At 38.4% G+C, this 18271-nt stretch overlaps 1 protein-coding gene across 13 annotated transcripts in view; it reads right to left on the reverse strand.

Annotated features, from left to right (window-relative positions):
* Nucleotides 1-17228, reverse strand: part of LOC134871779 (RNA-binding protein Musashi homolog 2) — a 249768-nt gene extending 232540 nt beyond the window's left edge. For all 13 annotated transcript variants that reach the window (XM_063894679.1, XM_063894680.1, XM_063894673.1 and 10 more), the window contains exons 1-5: nucleotides 17012-17228; nucleotides 16663-16703; nucleotides 16295-16376; nucleotides 15693-15777; nucleotides 5521-5562 (exon numbers count right to left, since the gene is read on the reverse strand). In XM_063894679.1, coding sequence (XP_063750749.1) covers nucleotides 5521-5562; nucleotides 15693-15777; nucleotides 16295-16376; nucleotides 16663-16703; nucleotides 17012-17073 — 312 coding nt within the window. In that variant the 5' untranslated portion in view covers nucleotides 17074-17228. The remainder of the gene's footprint in view (nucleotides 1-5520; nucleotides 5563-15692; nucleotides 15778-16294; nucleotides 16377-16662; nucleotides 16704-17011) is intronic.
* Nucleotides 17229-18271: the final 1043 nt, after the last annotated feature.

Genomic DNA, 18271 nt, shown 5'->3' on the forward strand with positions numbered 1-18271 from the left:
TGAGCGTCGCTTTGACTAGCCGTTAACTGGGTCACTCTGTCGGTGATTGTGTCTGACCAGCAAACAAACAGTCATTCATATGCCTGTGCCCTGGCCCTGTTTTCATCTGGAGCAGTTCCACTGAGGCCGCTGAAAGCAAAGGAGCTGACGGGTCAGGGATTTAAAACCCGTCTCCGGCTTCAGCACAGTAGCCATTACCACAGAGGGAAAAACAACTCCTGTGTCATCCTCCATCTAAAGCAGGGTTTATTTACATTGTCTGCACATCTGTTTTTTTTCCAGGGGTGAGGGGAGAGTGACAGTGAAGAATTCCCATCAACTCGCCTGTCACTTTTCCGTCGTCTTCAGTCTCTCTTGGTTTCAGTGAAACGTCAGTGCATTTAGTGTCAGTTGTAAAAGCCATTTCAAAAAGTGCATTTATTCTGAGAAATACAGAAAATATGTTTTCAGCCGCGCATATTGGTCGCTGACCAGGATAAGACCTTCTCCATAGGCCTTGAAACGCGACGCCGGGTTTGAATAATAGCCTGCACAACATAGCATTCTTTCTCATTCTTCCACTCCGTGTGCCATCTGCACGGTAGAAATGCCTTGAAATATGAAATGTCTAATAAGAAATAATCTTCTATCTCATAATAAACATTTGGGAGGGCTCATTGTCATGAACTGTAAAGCTGAACAAAGATATTGATATGGCATTCTGTTCCACATTAAAGACTTTTGTCCTTGAATATTCTTTCAGAGTCGCGCAGCTGTGCAGATCTGACTTGGAACGGGGGAAGCTGGTGCTTTTAATAAACTCAAAGGGACATTCAAAGGGGCTGGCAGCTACAGAGGTTTCATTTTCCCAGCAGTGAGCTGTGTGATTTCAAATAAGGATCATTTTGAGAAGGGGAATATCACAATGCTAAATCTAGATCAAATAACTGAGCAAGGTGTAAGGCTGGATTTGCAAGGCCTGGCAATCCTGAAAAGGCAGCATGGAAAGTTACAGAGAGATGTAGTGAAAGAGAACACGATGGGAGAATAGACAACTTTGGGACTTTGGATAAAAAAACAAACCTGTGCTTCTTTAATTAAGTATACATGTGGATTTAAAGTCCACGGTCCAAAGACAAAGGTGATCACGACGTGAATTTACTTCATGCAGCATTATGACAAGACTTTGTTAAACCTGAAGCTAGGAATCTCCAACACACCTGGGAGTCTTTTCTACAGGGAAGGAAGAACCGTCCTTGAGAATTGTAGGACACAGACAAGTGGAGACGTTGGACGTACTGGTCAATTTGTCATTCACAGAGAATAAGAGTAAGACAGAAAAAAGACAAGAGGCAAAAGGGAAAAAGTGAAAGCTCCAGCTGCCCACACAGACAGCAGGCTACAAACAGGGAAGCTACAGTCACAGCTGTCTAGAGCTGGAGTTAAAAATGTGGGACAGTTCTAAGACGATATTTCAGAGAGATAGCCCAGATTTACCGCAACTAGCAAAGTTCACCTCACTGACATTAACGAAATAACCAGATATTGTCGATGTGTTGTTACAGCTGTGCAGTACACATGTTATTTGTTCCCCGTCTCATGTCTCACAGACACAGTGACAACCTTTTCAGGATGGCTTACAAGGCAACTGTCTTTACGGAGGTACAGGAAAGAAAAAGGATCCGCCCATTGCTCTGTAAATGGTTGCTGCTCCATCCTTTCATTTCCATAACAAACCATCAGAACTCATCTCCCACTGAAGTGGCCACAGTCCCACTGGCAATTAAAATCATGCTGGGACATGCCATGGTTATGTGTTACTCGGCTGTTGCAGACAAAAGCGACTGCGGCGGTAACAACGACAACAGCTGAGTGGTATATCTCGAGCGATGTCGGGCGGAATCGTCGCTTTGATTCTTCCAGGAAACTAAGAGCCGGCCATGTCTCTGTATGAACCTGTCTGATATCAAACAGGGAAACCTCTCTGTCTTCTTTACCGCTTTCTAGGATATACGCAGCCACAACACTAAGATGCATGTAGGGTGGACATTTTTAGATTGGTAAAAAAAAAGATGCAGGACTTTAAGACACAGGTGCAATATCGTTGATGTCATGGTGGAAATGATAAGTTAACATTTTGAACTTATGACTTATGAGCGTTCATAAGGTTAAGCTAATTCATTTTTTACACAGATGTAGGACTTACTATTTCTTGCTGCCATAAGGGTTCCCTTATTGGACAGTATGGACAGATATTATTGGAGGGACTAATAAAAGTGCTGCAGAAATCCTAGGAATGAATAAGCATTTTTCTCAATGGTGCTTAGAATGTTTTTGTTGTTAGATGCCTAAAATAAGCTGATCAACACAAGCTTAAGAGATTTTTTTCCGAGTCATTTTTTATTCAAAAATACTATAAAATGCTATTTTCAGCCCCTTGCTATCAAATGAGGAGATGTTGTGCTTTTCTCTGTTTTATATCCAATAAAGCGAATATCATTGGGTTTTGGAATGACAAAACCAAAATAAATCACCTTGAATCAGTTATTCGAGGAACTAATCAGCACAGTAATTGATAATGGAAACAATCTTACAATTGTAGCCGTTGTGAAACTTAGAGTTGAGTCGTTGAAACATTTATGTTGAAATGCTGGAATTCTAAAGCTACTTTTAGCCGCCTATCTTATAATGCCATGGCTCACCCAGCCCGGCTGAATAGGCAGGGCGGATATAAGGCATAAATGAATGTGCATAAAACACCTTGCATCACATCATCATTGTGTAATCCTTTCTTTCTCATCTGTCAATCATCAAAAGAAAACGTAATCCCTGAATATCCGTGGACTAGTCCGCACTGATACCTTTGACACAAAGAGTGAGCACAGCCTCTATTCCTAATACAAAACGTTCACTTTTAAGTCTTAAGATAAGCGTTAGATGTGTGACATTATTCATTAGTAATGTGTCAGTTTGCATTTTTTTTTTGCACATGTTTTGCTATTTGACCAGGGCTTTGGTTTTCTTCCCCGGGGGAGAACCCTTGACAAGTATCCTAGTGCAGATGGTCACATCAAACTACTACAAAAATCAAATGTATTGTTAAATGCAAGTAAAAGTACAAATAATTCGCATTGGGACTGATGGCCTATCGGTGTATAATCATGACCTACACACAGGTATAATACTGGCATTTAAAAACATAAATGTTTTACTTTTATTCAGCAGAATCGTATCAAGTACCAATACAAACGTTCAAGCAAGTCGACTTTGCAGTAGGTAAAATCAGATTCAACTAAAAGGTCAGTTATTGCCTAATGATTATTTGTTGCCCAAAGCATTCCCCGCTGTTTTTCTGACCCTCACTTAACAATGGAAATGTCCATGTTTTGGGGCAGTGTCAGTTAGGCCTGCTGATACAGGTTGTTTTTCCTGTGATCCTGTCATCCCGGTGCAAACACCTTCAGTTGTTTACAGTGAAATGTCCTCTGCGTTCACCTTCACTTCCTGTCTGTTTTCAGCATTACTCTACGTGCTGTACATACTGTATAGTTTTACCATACTGCAGCATTCAGCAGCAGGAGGTCACTGGCAGGGTTACTTGCGAGGTCATTGTTAGCCGTGAGAAAATTAACGCTGATTGGTCTCGTCACGATTTGCTCCCCGAAACCTGTGCCACTGAGGTACCTGCCAAGCAGAGCTTCTTTAAATGAGAACGGAGCCTATTCAACAGCTGCATAAGCAGCCAGGCGGGCAGACAGTGGAGGGGAAAGAGGGACAAAAGAAAGCAGAATGCAAAACAGAGAAGACTTTCTAAAAGGGAAACTCTGGGACTTCTTTTAAAGGTCTTAAATCAATTTAACATAAAGTACAAACCCATGCAATGTTAATCCCATTGCTTTTAGATCCTTTATAATCCACATTCAATACAACCATTTTTCTTCTCTAACAAGCTTGCCCTTTAGGCATTTTATAAATCATTGGCATGGGGCTTTTGCAGTGCCACAACTTCTGTTATGGTGTCATTATTCCACTGAGTTATGAACCAGGCAAGGTGGAATGACAAACATGTAGTTGAACAGCACAAAAATATTGCATTTCCCTCCCTGAGTCATCGCAAAGAAATGGTATAACAGTGTTTAAAAAAAGATTAACAATAACTGCGACAGCGAGAGGAGTTTGTGGTTCATTTAAAAATTGGAAGCATCAACCACCATCTGAGCTGTTTTATTGCACCTTCGACTTCTGTGAGCGAGACTCAAAAGGGAAGAAGTTAAAGTGATACACTTGGCGTGCGAGAAAATGTGGAGAAAGGCTGGTAGTTTCTCAACCATATGCCGATATCCTTAAGTCACCATGTGCTCTGGCTTTGAAAGCCTCCACTGCCAATTCCTCATTTGAAACCTGACCAACTCTTTAACAATGCCTCTCTCTGATCCAGTGGGAAGGAGAAAATCTATTATCGATTTCCACCTGGTTTAGGTGGAAAAAGCCCTGATGGTGGTGTTGAATAGCGCTACACTGTACCGTGCATTCACACTAAAGCTGGGGGATGGTGTGAGAGGGTATGTCAACAAAGCCCTCGACTACGCCACAGAACCATCTGCACACGCTGAATATTTAATAGTAAATAGAAATTGCTCGAGACCAGTAATCAAGAAAAGGAAGAAAAAAAAGAAAATACGCATCATGAGGACCTCGTACATCAGTTCCTGCATGATTGGAGTTTGGCTTGTCTTTTAAATCACCCATTGTTTTAATGCTAATTGTGACTATTTCTACATGCATGCACCACAATTACAGATATTTCTTAATCACTTATGTCATTCAATCCTATTCAATGCCAAATGCAAAAGAAAACAACTCAATAGACGTATAATTCCAGCAGCAACTGTAACATCACTGTCAGAGAAATCAACAATCATAAGAATAAAACTCTTTACAAAAACATGCACCTTGAAAAATCCTTTAACAGCCAACACAGAACGGGGTGTTATTGTTTCTCCTAGCCTATTTTTCACACCTGCATAAAACTTCCAACCAATAGATGACTGCAGATATATTACAACCCACTTCCTGTCAGTTACAAGTTCCCCCGTCAAACCAATAAGATGGTTTCACATTTATGCTCTGTTGCATAAACACACAATAAGCCTGATTACACTATTGCAGTCTAAAATTGGCATGGAGCTATTTTTCTAATAACACATTTAAAAATGGTGACATTAAAAGCAACTATAATGAGGGATGAAATGCAAATATAAGCATAAAAGCACAGAAAAAAATGATGTGTATATAAATCAGCATAACCTCAATCACGCTGAACGTTTCCTTTAAGTCTTATTTCTCCAACTTTAATTGCTTTGGTGAAACAGCACAGGCAAGGTGAGAACAATGGAGCCACACTAGGTATTTCTCGACAATAACAAACAGACAACCGCCGCTTCTTTGTGTCTGCTGTGTGAGCACACAAAATTAGGTAAGCCGGTGACATGAGACATAATCATTTTCTTTGAGCGGGGTTAGTGGCCAATTTATTCTTACCTTAGGCTGGGCGCGACGTGGAAAGGCAACCTTAGGATCAATCTGAGGAGGAGAAAAATAAATTGTTGTTAAAAGAAACGGTGTTTTTGTTTGGTGAAAAGCAATGAATAGGTGTTCAAAAATAGTTCTCATACTGTAAGACCACAAAAGGCACCCCAGAGTCCAAGCTTTCATATTTTTAAATCCTCTGTGGCCACGGATAAATACTGGGACTTTAAAAGCAGTAATACAGATTCAAATTGTATTCAAATTGTGATGAATTCAATTCACAATGTTAAGAATTTATTTAAGCCATTAAGATTTACAAAAGCTGCCTGTGGCGAAACAAACAGTCTGCTCTTGAATTCAATAAGCATTTTTTACATTAAATCTGCATTCAAGAGCCGATTCAAAATTATTGCAATCCTTAATGAAGTGCACATAAACGCCTCAACAAAGAGATGATTAGAACATGGGAAGGATTTTTTTTTTTCTAAAGCACAATGGCTCTGCTATATTGGACCTGACTTTTGTTTAATCTGACCTTTATTTTTTTCCCCCTCTGTCTGCCACTCTGGTTAAGGTTATAGTTATTTTCAAAAAGGCTGAGTCATGGTTATGTGTATCTTAATATGCTAATACCCTTGTAGTCACGTTGCAGTGAAAAATCTGAAAATGACATGCCCTGATCATGTTATTTTTCCCGGATCATTGATGAGCCACAATGTCCTAGTCGACAGATAAACAACGATTGATCGTTTTTTTGTTTTTCGTAGCAGCACGTCTATACAAAATATATTCACCAATATCGCCAATAAATGGTGTAAACGTTCCGTAGTCAGGGTAGAAGAAGAAAATACAATTCAGATGAGTACAAATAAATGATTATTTTTCTATTACAATGTTTGCAAAAAATAATTTGAATTAAAAGGTATAATAATATAATACACATTTACATTTTTAATACAACTGTGAAACAACTACTTTTAACAGTTGTATCTATTGTTAATTTCTTACCAAATAGTTGACATATGATCAATCATATAATCATATCATACATTTTGTATTATTTAACTTTCTGAATAAAGTGTTTTACTACATAAAGCTTCAACTAAAAAAAATGCAGCTTTCATTCACAATGGAGCATTGTAGCAACCTATCAGTCAGTAAATGATTCCCTGCTATACAGCCGCCAACAATTAGACAGGTGCAGAGATTTGGCCCAATAACTGCTTACACACAGGTCACCTAAGTTTTTCAGGATTGTCACCGTGCAACTGGGTTAAAACAAACTAGGATCTAAAATGAATATCTTCAACACTGAGCAATGGCAGTAAAATGTATGCAGTATGAGGATCTGAAAAGATATCACTGGTGAATATCCCTGACATTACTTTGATATGTTCTACTATTGATGGCGCTCACTGGCTTTCATGGCCAAATTCACAAAGGTATGTGGCGATGCACTTTGGCAATGCACATTTAAAAGACTGCTAATTACTGACTACAATTGGTGATACAAGATCATTTTCCGATGGTGTCAACTGATAAAAAAAACAACTACAACAATAAAAGAGGAGATAGTTAGTGAGCCAGCCAGCCACACTATCGCTCCGCCGGTCATGGTCGCAGCTTTTATTTTAGGCAGGAATCGCTGATTGAATATGACAGGGAGAAAATGAGAGTCTGAGGCCTCTGACGCCTCCAGATATTGCCAAATAACCAGGAGGATGCGTCAGATCAGCCTGTTTCTCCATCTTATGCTTGTTATCTCATTAACTACATTTTCCTCATTAATTTCACTGGTATGTGGGGGGGGGGGGTCTCATCAACCTTGCCCTTACAATGTAGAGGAACTATCTCAAACAGCAACCTCAATTGTCTTTGGATTGCTACCAAAGAAATTGTAAAAAACAAAAGGAAAGCTTTTGTGTTTAACTGAAAACCCCTTTTTTTATATCTTCTGCTTCGTATTAAACTCAAATCTACAATTACTATTCAAATTCCATGCATCCATAAAAGTTACTCCTTCAGCACGGACTGATATATTTATGAAAAAGAAGCCTCTTTCTGCTGAGGAAAACAATGGAAACAGAACAAATTAAGAAACACAAGAACATAAAGACACCATCTGCACAGATCAATTAAGCCGATGAGACTGAGCACGTTTTAATGTGTTTGAAGGGAAACCATGATGTGCAATGTCATTGTCATCTTTTCTGTCAGTCTCACTTATTACGGTAATCTTTTTAAATCAAGTCAAAATGAGAAATGAATTCAATAACACCTGGGTATGGCAACCCTGCTTGTAATGAATTTCATTTAAAGATTTGTTTTAGCACTGAGCCCCAGGCATAACCAATTCAAACTCAATTATTCTGTGCGCCCTATTTGAGCAAAGACAACACATTATGTGTAGAATACCAAAGTCCTATATACACTTGGAAATATATCTTACTTTTTTTAAGCCTATACAACAACCTATTAAACCTCATTTCAGCATATTGTGAACTAATTGTTTTTCATTCCTGCTGAGAATTTATTTTTTACTACAAGGCTTTCCGATTCGCCGTGCAGAAGAGAGCAGTTAAACACAATGGAAGTCCTATAATTCTGTCAGTTGCAAATACTACAACTATCCAAAATAGGCAATTATATGCAGTGTTGAAATGAGGCTTACTGTGGACTGTTTTAAGTTACTCTCAAGGAAACCAAATGAAGCAAAGAGGACCACCAATCCTTCAGAGAAATGTTGTAGCAGCACCTTTTTAGGTCACAACTTTTGATGAATGACTCCTTTGAGAAATTTGAACAGGAGGAGAGATAAAGCAATTGTTTCCCTTTGGTTTACATATTAATATGTAAAAAAGTGTGAGTTTTTATGCTTAAAGTGCCATCATACCTAAGACCAATATCGAAAATATGGTGGTATCGAGGTACGGTAGGTGGAAAAAGTACTCAGATGTTGTACTTAAGTTAATGTAATATAATTGTGGTGTAGAAATACTCTGTTACAAGTAAAAGTCTGGCATTTTAAATATGACTTGGTATTGGCAGCAAAATATACTTGGTACTAAATCTAAAAGTACTCATCCAACTGTCCGTTTTTCAGAATAATATACATTCTATCACTGGATTATAATTAGTGATCAGTAACATGTTTTACATTTTGATTTTGGAGCTGTTTTCAATTCTAATTATGTATCTAAATAGGATCTTGCAAAAGTAATTAATGTGGTGAAATAAATGTAGTGATTAAAAGTACAATGTAGCATACATAGGGAAAGTACATGTACTCAAAAAATTCTTGAGTAAATGTACTTAGTTACTTTCCACCACTGACTTTACTGTGAAACCAAACCTTTAAACATGCTGTCCTGGTTTGACCCGATTCTTCCTTCCTGAAACATTTTGGTTATGTAACTCACATACCATCAGGGTTTGGGATCAGTCAACCGGACCCGGGTAGTGCACTTGTTCCAGGTGCTTCCACATAAGGTGCTTGCTAAATTTCCCTCCAGTCTGTTCTCATTTATATCTTCAAGATTTTAACGTTTATTAAAAAACGCCAACATATTAGTGATGTTGTGTTTTGTCCTTTTTGTTTTTGAGTACTATTTTTTCCTTAAGTGTTTGGGGGGGGGGGGACACTTTTATCCTCGCTGTGCTGTGCTTTCAGTGTTGTTTTCCATCAGCTGAATGCAACAAGTGAAAGCATACTCTGATTTGTTGAAATTGATTCGGGGAACAAATCACAAACTGATGTAGAAGTAGAAAAGCTGTTTTTTTAAGGGGGTTATTTGAACCAAAAAGCACATAAATTAAAAGCCACGTAACGTCTTTGTAGATAGCTACACCTCCCATCCAGCTGTATGGTTATCATCTAGTAGCAGTTGAAGTACTTTATTAATCCCCCTCTAGGAAATGTCTTTATCATGAAAACATTACAAGCCGTGCATGCAAAGTAAACGGCACATAGATATTTAGAAACCTGACTGTGAGTTGAGTGAACAATCTGCTCTGAATATGAAATTGCTCCACCTTTGAACATAACGTTTTATTAGTTGCCAGATTAGCTGCTCAAACGATGGAAACCAGCTCCATTAAGCAGGTAAACACATGGAAATTACCTTCCGTTATTGTTTTAAGACTGAAGGTCATGAAATTCATTAAGGAGCATAGAAATAAACGTGACAACAACATTCTCTATTGTTGATTTATTGGTTAGAAAAGTGGAGTTCTTGTTTGACATAGAAGCAATATGACACCTAAATAGTCCACAGGCTAAAAGATGTTGCCTAACATCATATATTTTTATCATTTTTAAATTGGTCTCATTCAGGATACGTTGATCTGAAACCTTCCGCAAATGTAAATACACTCCTGCAGCTCTTCATTCTTACAGGTATGATTATAAGAGGCATCTGTTATCTAGAAATGTATGTAATTTAGGTTGTATGGGGTCCTCTGTTCCTTTGATTAAGGTACTAAAACCCTCTAATGGTAGCAGTACCTTTTATGTACAATTGAGAGACAAGCTATAATGTGATGTCATTTTCAAAAGGTACTGCAATTACGGTATGCAAGCCTTTCGCAACGTGTTAACCTCAGATAGCACCTACACAACTGTACACAGTTCAGTACCTGCGGAGCACCATAGAATGGCAAGCTAAAAGATGCACTCCTGGGGAAGAAGCTGTAGTCGGGAGCTCTTTTGCTCACTATTAAGCAACTCTGGCCTCTACAGTGTGTCCGCAAGTATTTCTCACCTTATGGCCTCTTTACATCACCCTATGTTCCTTCTCTGCATCTTTATTTTATGATGAAACATGATCCCAGACTGAACAAAGGCAGACTTCCTCAAGACATCATACAACCTGATATGTCAACATAATAAATGAGAACATCCCTTTCTTACCCCGCCACCCCCTCCATCTTTTATCTTCCACAGCCTTTTACTACAGGGTCTCTGTGGGCCGTTTCTGCATGCGACTGTTGGAGATCTGTGCCGAGAAACAGCCTATATCTTAAGTTCACATCTTATAAAAAGGATTTCATGTATTAATGCGGCTCCTGGGTAAACTCTTTTCTCTCTCTTAAGACGTATCTACACCGGCATGATGGCGCGGTGTTTAAGCTAAAAGGAAACGGCTTATCAAAGCTCGCAGCTTTTTACCCCGACTTTATAGTGTGTGAGCAGGTCCACAGGTGTGTTTGTGAGATACCGATGGAAAAGACAAGAAATTAAAAGGTAAATGTTTCATATCTGTGCCGTCAATCCGTACTGATTTTCTTTTTTTTTTTAGCTGTTGGATAAAACCTCAAGGAGTTTTTTTAAAGCCAGCCAAATCAATAATGAGAATTTTTACAAAAGGAAATATGCAACACCGTTATGAATATGATCCAGATTCACAGGTATAACAGAAGATATTACATTACCGGCCTGACAAACATCTGATGTTCAGTATGTACCGACAAGAGACATATACAGCGTGAAGTAATAACGCCTTGAGCCATAATTAACTGCAGAAGACAGAGCACCTGCTTTTCTTAAACAAGAGCGAGTCAGAGTTTAGCTCACTGATTTGACTTCACGACCTAATCCGATCTGATGAATAGGATTTCGATCCGCCAAGAACAGCTGCTCATCCGTGCCTTTTCTGTTGGGTTGCTCCCTGCCTCACCTTAAACATCAGAACTGCGGGTCCAATTTGACCAGGGGTTATTCATATGGAACACCCTGGAACATATAGAATGTTTCCTCTTACAAGAAAACATAGATATGGTGAAAAAAATTAAGAATTGAAACCATAAATTGTTTATCATGAGGTGAATTCTCCCACACTGCCTTGAAGAATGTATATATTTGATTTAGCAATGGCAGGTCTCTTATGATATTTGATCATTTTATTTAGTATAAACGCTTCACGTTAAACATTTAAAGACGCAACTAGGTCCGAACCATTTGGAAAATATACATCATAGCAATTATTAAGATAGGATTCACAATTTTTGTGAGGAATGGCAGAATTATTATTCTCATTCTCATTGAGAAATCTAATCAAATTAACAGAGGGATTTCTTTTCGAGTGTGTAGAATACAATATTTAACTCTCTAAATCTCTGGCGAACTGCAATACTGCATTTAGAAGTATTGCGAAACATATTTAACCTCCTGAAATGTGATTATTGTACTATAATATCATTTTGATTCATTGTTTAGCCTTTATGCCAACATTGCATCAATCCACTGCCTTGTTAAGCTCACAAGTGTATTTCTCAAATGCAAAATCATGTGCTATGATCTCTCCTGTTCATACCCGCCTGCCTGGAAAACATCTTCAGGAACAGATGCTTTGAGTTGCACATTTCTAAACCGAACAAAGCATCATGAAAAATGGTAAATATGTTCTGAATTACCAGCATGTGTGTTTTGAAGCCCCAGGCTGTGCTTCTCCATATGTCTCATTCACATTCATCCTATTCTGAGTGTTTTCATAACCGGACAAAAAAGCAGCCACACCGTGAAAAAAATCCAAAAAGCACAATAACAACTACTGTGATCGTGTGCACATCCTGGCATTTGTGTGGATGTCACAGTAATAAAGAATATAATGAGGAGTGTGGTATCAGTGCAAAACAATAAATGCCTCTTGTGTTTGCATTTAACTAATAGTTCAAATAAAATCCACATTCATTAATACACCCATTAAACTAAATCACTCATAAAATGAGATAATAAAGGGTAGGTATGATTTCTACTGAATAATATGACTCAACTTGTTCCCTGTCACAGCACCTCCAGCCACTGACGCCTTTCAAGGTTACTCAGGACAAAAACATTGGTAAGAATTCTTTCCAGCACTGCGAAAGTAGGAGGTTTGTATCGAAGCAACATCTGCAAACGCGTCAAGAACCATCCACAATTTCTGGACTCGGCTCCTTCTTTTCATTCGTGCCGAGCAACTTTATAAAAACAGATATGATATATCCTAATGCAATGCGATCTTGATAGCAGTGAGCGTTGAGATATCCAACAGCACAGCAGATACAGCCCAATGACTAATGGTGAGGAAAACAACACAGACAGCTGCCTTAGGTTTGCAATCTTCTATTTGGATGCCAACGGATAAACAACAGCACATTAGCAGCTAGGAAATATCAATTTCTGCATGTATTTGAGTCAGGATCTGTGGTGTGTCAATTATACTGTCAAACACTCATCTGATTATAAAAATGTCAAACCAAACAAAGCTTTGCTTCGGCTTCACTTTGTTGTTTATTGTGACGGAGACATTAGTTATCATCATTATTACAGGACTATCAGTACCATCAACACATTTTAGCTTTGAGAGTAGGGAGACACATCACATGGCTATCAAAACAAAGCAAATAACTCGATCCAAAAACAAACAGGAATGCAAACATTATTTGGCACCATATATTTTTTTAAATAAAGATTAATTATGTTATTAGACGGTAAAAAATATTTCTTGGAGGCTGTCTGGTGGCCTAAGGGTTTAAGACTCTGACCATGTGATCGAGTCTGGCCAGGACTCTCTCTCCCTTCATTTCCTGTCAGCTCTCTTCTATATGCTATCTAATAAAAGCAGGGAGAAAAGCCCTGATAAATACCTTAACATATTTACAATGAGAATCCACCACACCAACATATAGATGGTCTTTACCAAATAAACTACCCTATAAAAGGGAATGATACGTATGATGTTACATGTCTAAGGGTTCACTTAAAGCCCTGTGTAATGTTCCAATTAGGTAACGACAGAAATGTAACAAGTTTAGTGCTGTGCCGCAATTCTGGGTAAAATCTCGCTGTTCCAAATGGACATTTTTATTTGTGAAATGGAGATTTTGATTGGTCAGCATGTCTGTATATATCATTACTAGAATTGGAACCGAATGTACATGTTCTTTATCACTTGCTTTTGTAAAAAAAAACTGAGAAAATCAATAAAGATATTTACAAAAAAAATGTGGCTGTTCAGCTGTCAGGGTGAGGCACTCAGATCTGAAGAGTATGACATTAGTCTGGCAAATACAAACTATAAGCTATGTGATAAGTTACAATTGTTAATATACATATCTGTAGCTGAAACGCTTTCAGGCTTTATTATGTGGATATAGAACAGTGGGCTCACAATTTGAGAAAATAAACATTTTATAAAACATATTTTGCATACCACTTAATAAAAGTGCTTTACCTCCAGCCTAATACATTAGAAAATAGGCCAAGTATATTCTACATATGGATAATGACAATAACTGCAGGCGAAAGTTTGGTAACTTTGAAGATAAGAAAAAAGTAGGAAAACTATTTTGCAATCAATAAGTCAGTTGCAACATTGAAGTAGCAGCGGACTGAGACTGTGCCATGAGGTCACAAAGTTAAATCCAATGAATATCCTGAATATCATTTTAAAGCCTCAAGGAATTTAACTGTTTCCTGCTGCTGCTGCTCTCAAAGTGCCTTCGGCAAAGCGTTGAACCAACACCTGCTCCGTTTTAAAAAGGGAAATAAACTGGACAACTCCTAGGTAAAAGAATGTGCACACGTTTCCCCCTGACCTTTACTGTAAGTATATGCTGTCACAAAGTTGTTCATTCAAAATGTTGTGCTTAAAGTTGCCAAAGTGCCTTATATTCTGTGTCAAAGCGTGTTTGAATCATTACCTCTTCCCACAGCGACATAATCTTTATCTATGTACTCTACAGATATTTGCAATGCCATCACTTTCAATTACTGTTCCCTTTATATATGTAATGATTGATGATTCAGTGGCCTTATCATTTTTCCATAAGACATAGGAACACTAAAGCACAATGTTTAGTTGATACACTGAGCATAACATAAAAGGACCTTATGGGTTGGGGGGGGGGGGCTAATTATCTATGGCATGCCCATCATCTTTTTGCCCAGTAATGAATTTTGATTAAAGTGTTATCAATAATTTGGTAAAAGGTATGCATGTCTCTTGTTATGAATGGTAAACAATATTTTTTTTTTAGACTGGTAGAAATAGATAGTTTGGAGAAGAAGTAAAGCCTTCCTCAGTCAGCTGTTCATATATCTGTCTGGAAAACTCAGTGCCCCCTAATAAATAAAGAAATAAAGACTCATCACTGGGTACACTGCAGAAAAATAGTACAAAAAGCACTTAAAATAAAAAATATCATTATAATGGACAACACACCTTTAAATGACTGGTCATATCCCGTACAAATGTCGATTTTAAAGTACCCTCAAGTACAATTTGTCTTAGTAGATCCTTAAACATATTCCTCCATCTAGACTTGCATTCTGTTAAGGTAGCACACACAGAACTATGCTGGCATACCCCGATATTACCACCTACTGAGTTGAATTTCCAGCCAAATCGAATTTCAGCTGAACTCTGTCTAATCCATCACTACAGACATCTTTCAAAAAATGACATCTTTAATTATTAACCTACTGAAAATGTCAAAGGGAAGTACAATGCGCTTAGTTCAACGTTTTGTCATTAAAAGGAGTGCATGGGTGTATGTCTGAATCAGTTCCCAAATTTGTGCAAGCAATTATGATTCTTAAAATAAACATGCTTTCATAAGGGTTATTGCTTTCACCATTTACAAAATACATTGTTTTACATTAGAAAAGAACAAGGACTTTAAATATTATGTAAAAATGTAATTAAGCTTTAGTTTTCACAAATTCAGAACTCAGTTTTTGACATTAGGGCAATATTTCTTCTGGGGTAAAGCCTATTTTTACACTTACAGTATCAGTGCGTCAGGCGTTACACAATGCTATATCTGCTGGGTCAAACAGTAGCGTGGCAGCGGGCCTGAGACAGCACGCCCTTCAGTGGAACATGAGATATGTGCACACTGCACATGTGGCCACAGTGAAGAAGGGGGCGTGTCACCCGCTATCATCCAAAGAAGCGAAAGTGAACACAGACAATATTCCCCCTGCAGTTGTGTTTTATTGCTAAGCTGTTAGTGTTGAAGGGTACCATCATGCATTTAGCCTTTTTACATGACCTTGATCCACACAGCCTGCAAGAGGTGTTTACCCACAAGCCCTTAAGGCAGTAAAAAGTCCCACATTTATGACATGACAGGTTAAACTGGCAGTACAAACATTAAGCAAGGAATACACACTTATTTAAGTGTAGATAAAATTAACTCACCGTCTTTGAGTCTAATTCGTGGTGTTGTTGAGCTAAGACTTTATCTACACTGGCAGCATCTGTAAACGTAACAAACCCAAATCCTCTGCAAAAAAAGACACAAAGACACAAATATTAAAATATACACACAACATTTGAAAACATATTTATTTGCAATACAAAATGAGTAAAAGGAAGACTTTACATGTTATACTTCAGATAATATTCCTATGACCTTATTATTGTGACAATATGTGTGTGTAAATGTATTTATAATCCACATTGTGAACGTCCTATAGCAGATTTAAAAGAGAATCTGTGGACACTGCTGATCATGATTTTGTATGTCATAATGTGGGGCGACACTACACCAACATTGTGGTGCAGTCACAAAGTCAATGTCAAATTGCATTGGGCTGCAGCTTTACAGCAGTGAGCATTTAAGCTTATCTGGCTTGCTGTGAAACCACACGCAGGCGCGCACACGGGGACACACACGAACACATGCACGCGCAGACACACAAACACACATACACGCTGGATTAATACGAAACACGGACAAAGTGAGCGATATCGCTGCATGCACTGGGGAAGGAAAAGTAGATAAAAAGCCCTGTATTTACCTTGAGCGTTTTGTCGTGGGGTCTCTCATCACCATACATTCTCTTATTTCTCCGAATTTACTAAAATAGTCTCTAAGGCTGTCTGTGAACAGAGAAAATATGTCGGGTCATTTTGACAGAAACATATGGGCATGCTGTTGTCACTGAATTGAAATAAAAACACCCCGCGATGCGCATAGGGGTCGAATAGAGGACTTCAGATGGACTGAGATCAAAAATAACATCGTGCGCACACACTAGTGAGATATCCCATACAGTACACTACTGCACAGTGCACGAACATACACGGGCAGCAGCGAGCACTCAGTCACAGCGACAAAAACAACAAGAAATACTGGACACGGTGTAAAAGAGAATAACAGTCTCACCTGGTGAGGTTTGCCAGCTGAGGCCACCGATAAACATTTTACTGTAAGGGGAAAACACAACAGAAGTGAGTCCAGATGTCAGTTCGGCCATTTTGACGACTAACTACTTCTAAAAGCGACCTTAAAGGATAAAGGAAGACTATGAAAACACATTCGCGCTTCGTAATTATAGTCTATCTACGTAAAAGGGGGAGGCTACGAAGCTGAGGTCTTAAACTGAATCTGAAACAGACCGGTTTAAGTGCGTACTGTGAAGGGACGAATCCAACACGGCAGTCGAAGTCCTCTCTAAGATGTTGAAACATGAAAAAAACCCGTACCTTTGGATTAAATTTAGAAAGATTCTTACCCCGGGTCATGTTGTGAGTCGTTTAGGCTTCCGGATGTGGCTTGACTCCCGTCTCCTTCCATATCTATTTCAAACTATAGGCTGGGACTACAGTAACAGTGACAGACACACACAGATACGGGCAGGAGATATGCAAAGCCCCGCTATGAGAATATTACTGAGCCGGGAATGAAAGCGTCACACGTGGGATCAGCTCAGCCCCCTGCTCCCTCCTCCCTCTCGCAGCACGCTCTACCTTGGCCCGGAGGGGGCGGAGCCTGCTTCTGTCACCTAACCAATCCAATTGACGTCAATTCAGGCAATCTGCAAACCAATCCTCCGATTTGTCATTTAATTAAGCACTAAGCCACTAGAGGTGAAAGTGGCTTATTGCTCTTCTAAATCAGTGGACAGGACCCATTAAAACAAAACAAAAAAATCTTAGTCCAAGAAAAGTTACACTTAATTAGCAATGTTAACATATTCAACATATAAGTAAAGCTTTTCAAAGCAGCAGCGTGATTATTTATTACACAAATTACGATATCCATCCGCCGTTTTAAATAGTCCTTGTGAAAGTTTTATTTTATATGTTGATATTTAAATACTGTAATAGTATTTCTAATGACTGCTTAACATATGATTGCAAAGTAATATGTCATCCTTATTTGTTTTCAATAAGAGGTCATTGTTGGTTTGGTGAATCCATATTCTTACCTGGTGCACATTCTTCCAGCTTTAAACATATTATAAATTGCATGTTATAATAACAGCAATGCAAGATAAAAAGAGTACAAAGTACATATGAGATTGAATCATGCATTGATACAGATACAGAATACACAGAAGGTAAGAATTTGAAATCTATAAAAAACGAAAAAGGTTAAGCGGGTTGACTGGAAAAGGTCTCTCAGTCCCATGCTGAATCTCTGCAGCTGACCCCGAGCATCACCTTTAGCTGCTTTATTCATTATGAAAGCCAACAAAGAGTTATGCTACAGGGATCAATAAAGTATGGTATCCATACATGCAGCGGATTTATTATGAATACTTTCATGTAGATTACCTGTAATGAGTGGCCATCCCTCCCTCCTGCCCAATGCATGTGGAGATAAACTGCCTCTGCCCCCCATGACCCTATAGAAGAAAGAAGAAGAAGAGGGTAATAATGAAAAATTAAACATGAATGACATTTGTGGTGGGAAAAACCGTTTTTAATACACATTATTTGCAAGTATGCTCTCAATAGAATATAAGAAAAGTAAATCTCATGTACAAATT

The sequence above is a fragment of the Eleginops maclovinus genome, chromosome 11, assembly GCF_036324505.1.
Source record: "Eleginops maclovinus isolate JMC-PN-2008 ecotype Puerto Natales chromosome 11, JC_Emac_rtc_rv5, whole genome shotgun sequence".
Classification (NCBI taxonomy): domain Eukaryota; kingdom Metazoa; phylum Chordata; class Actinopteri; order Perciformes; family Eleginopidae; genus Eleginops; species Eleginops maclovinus.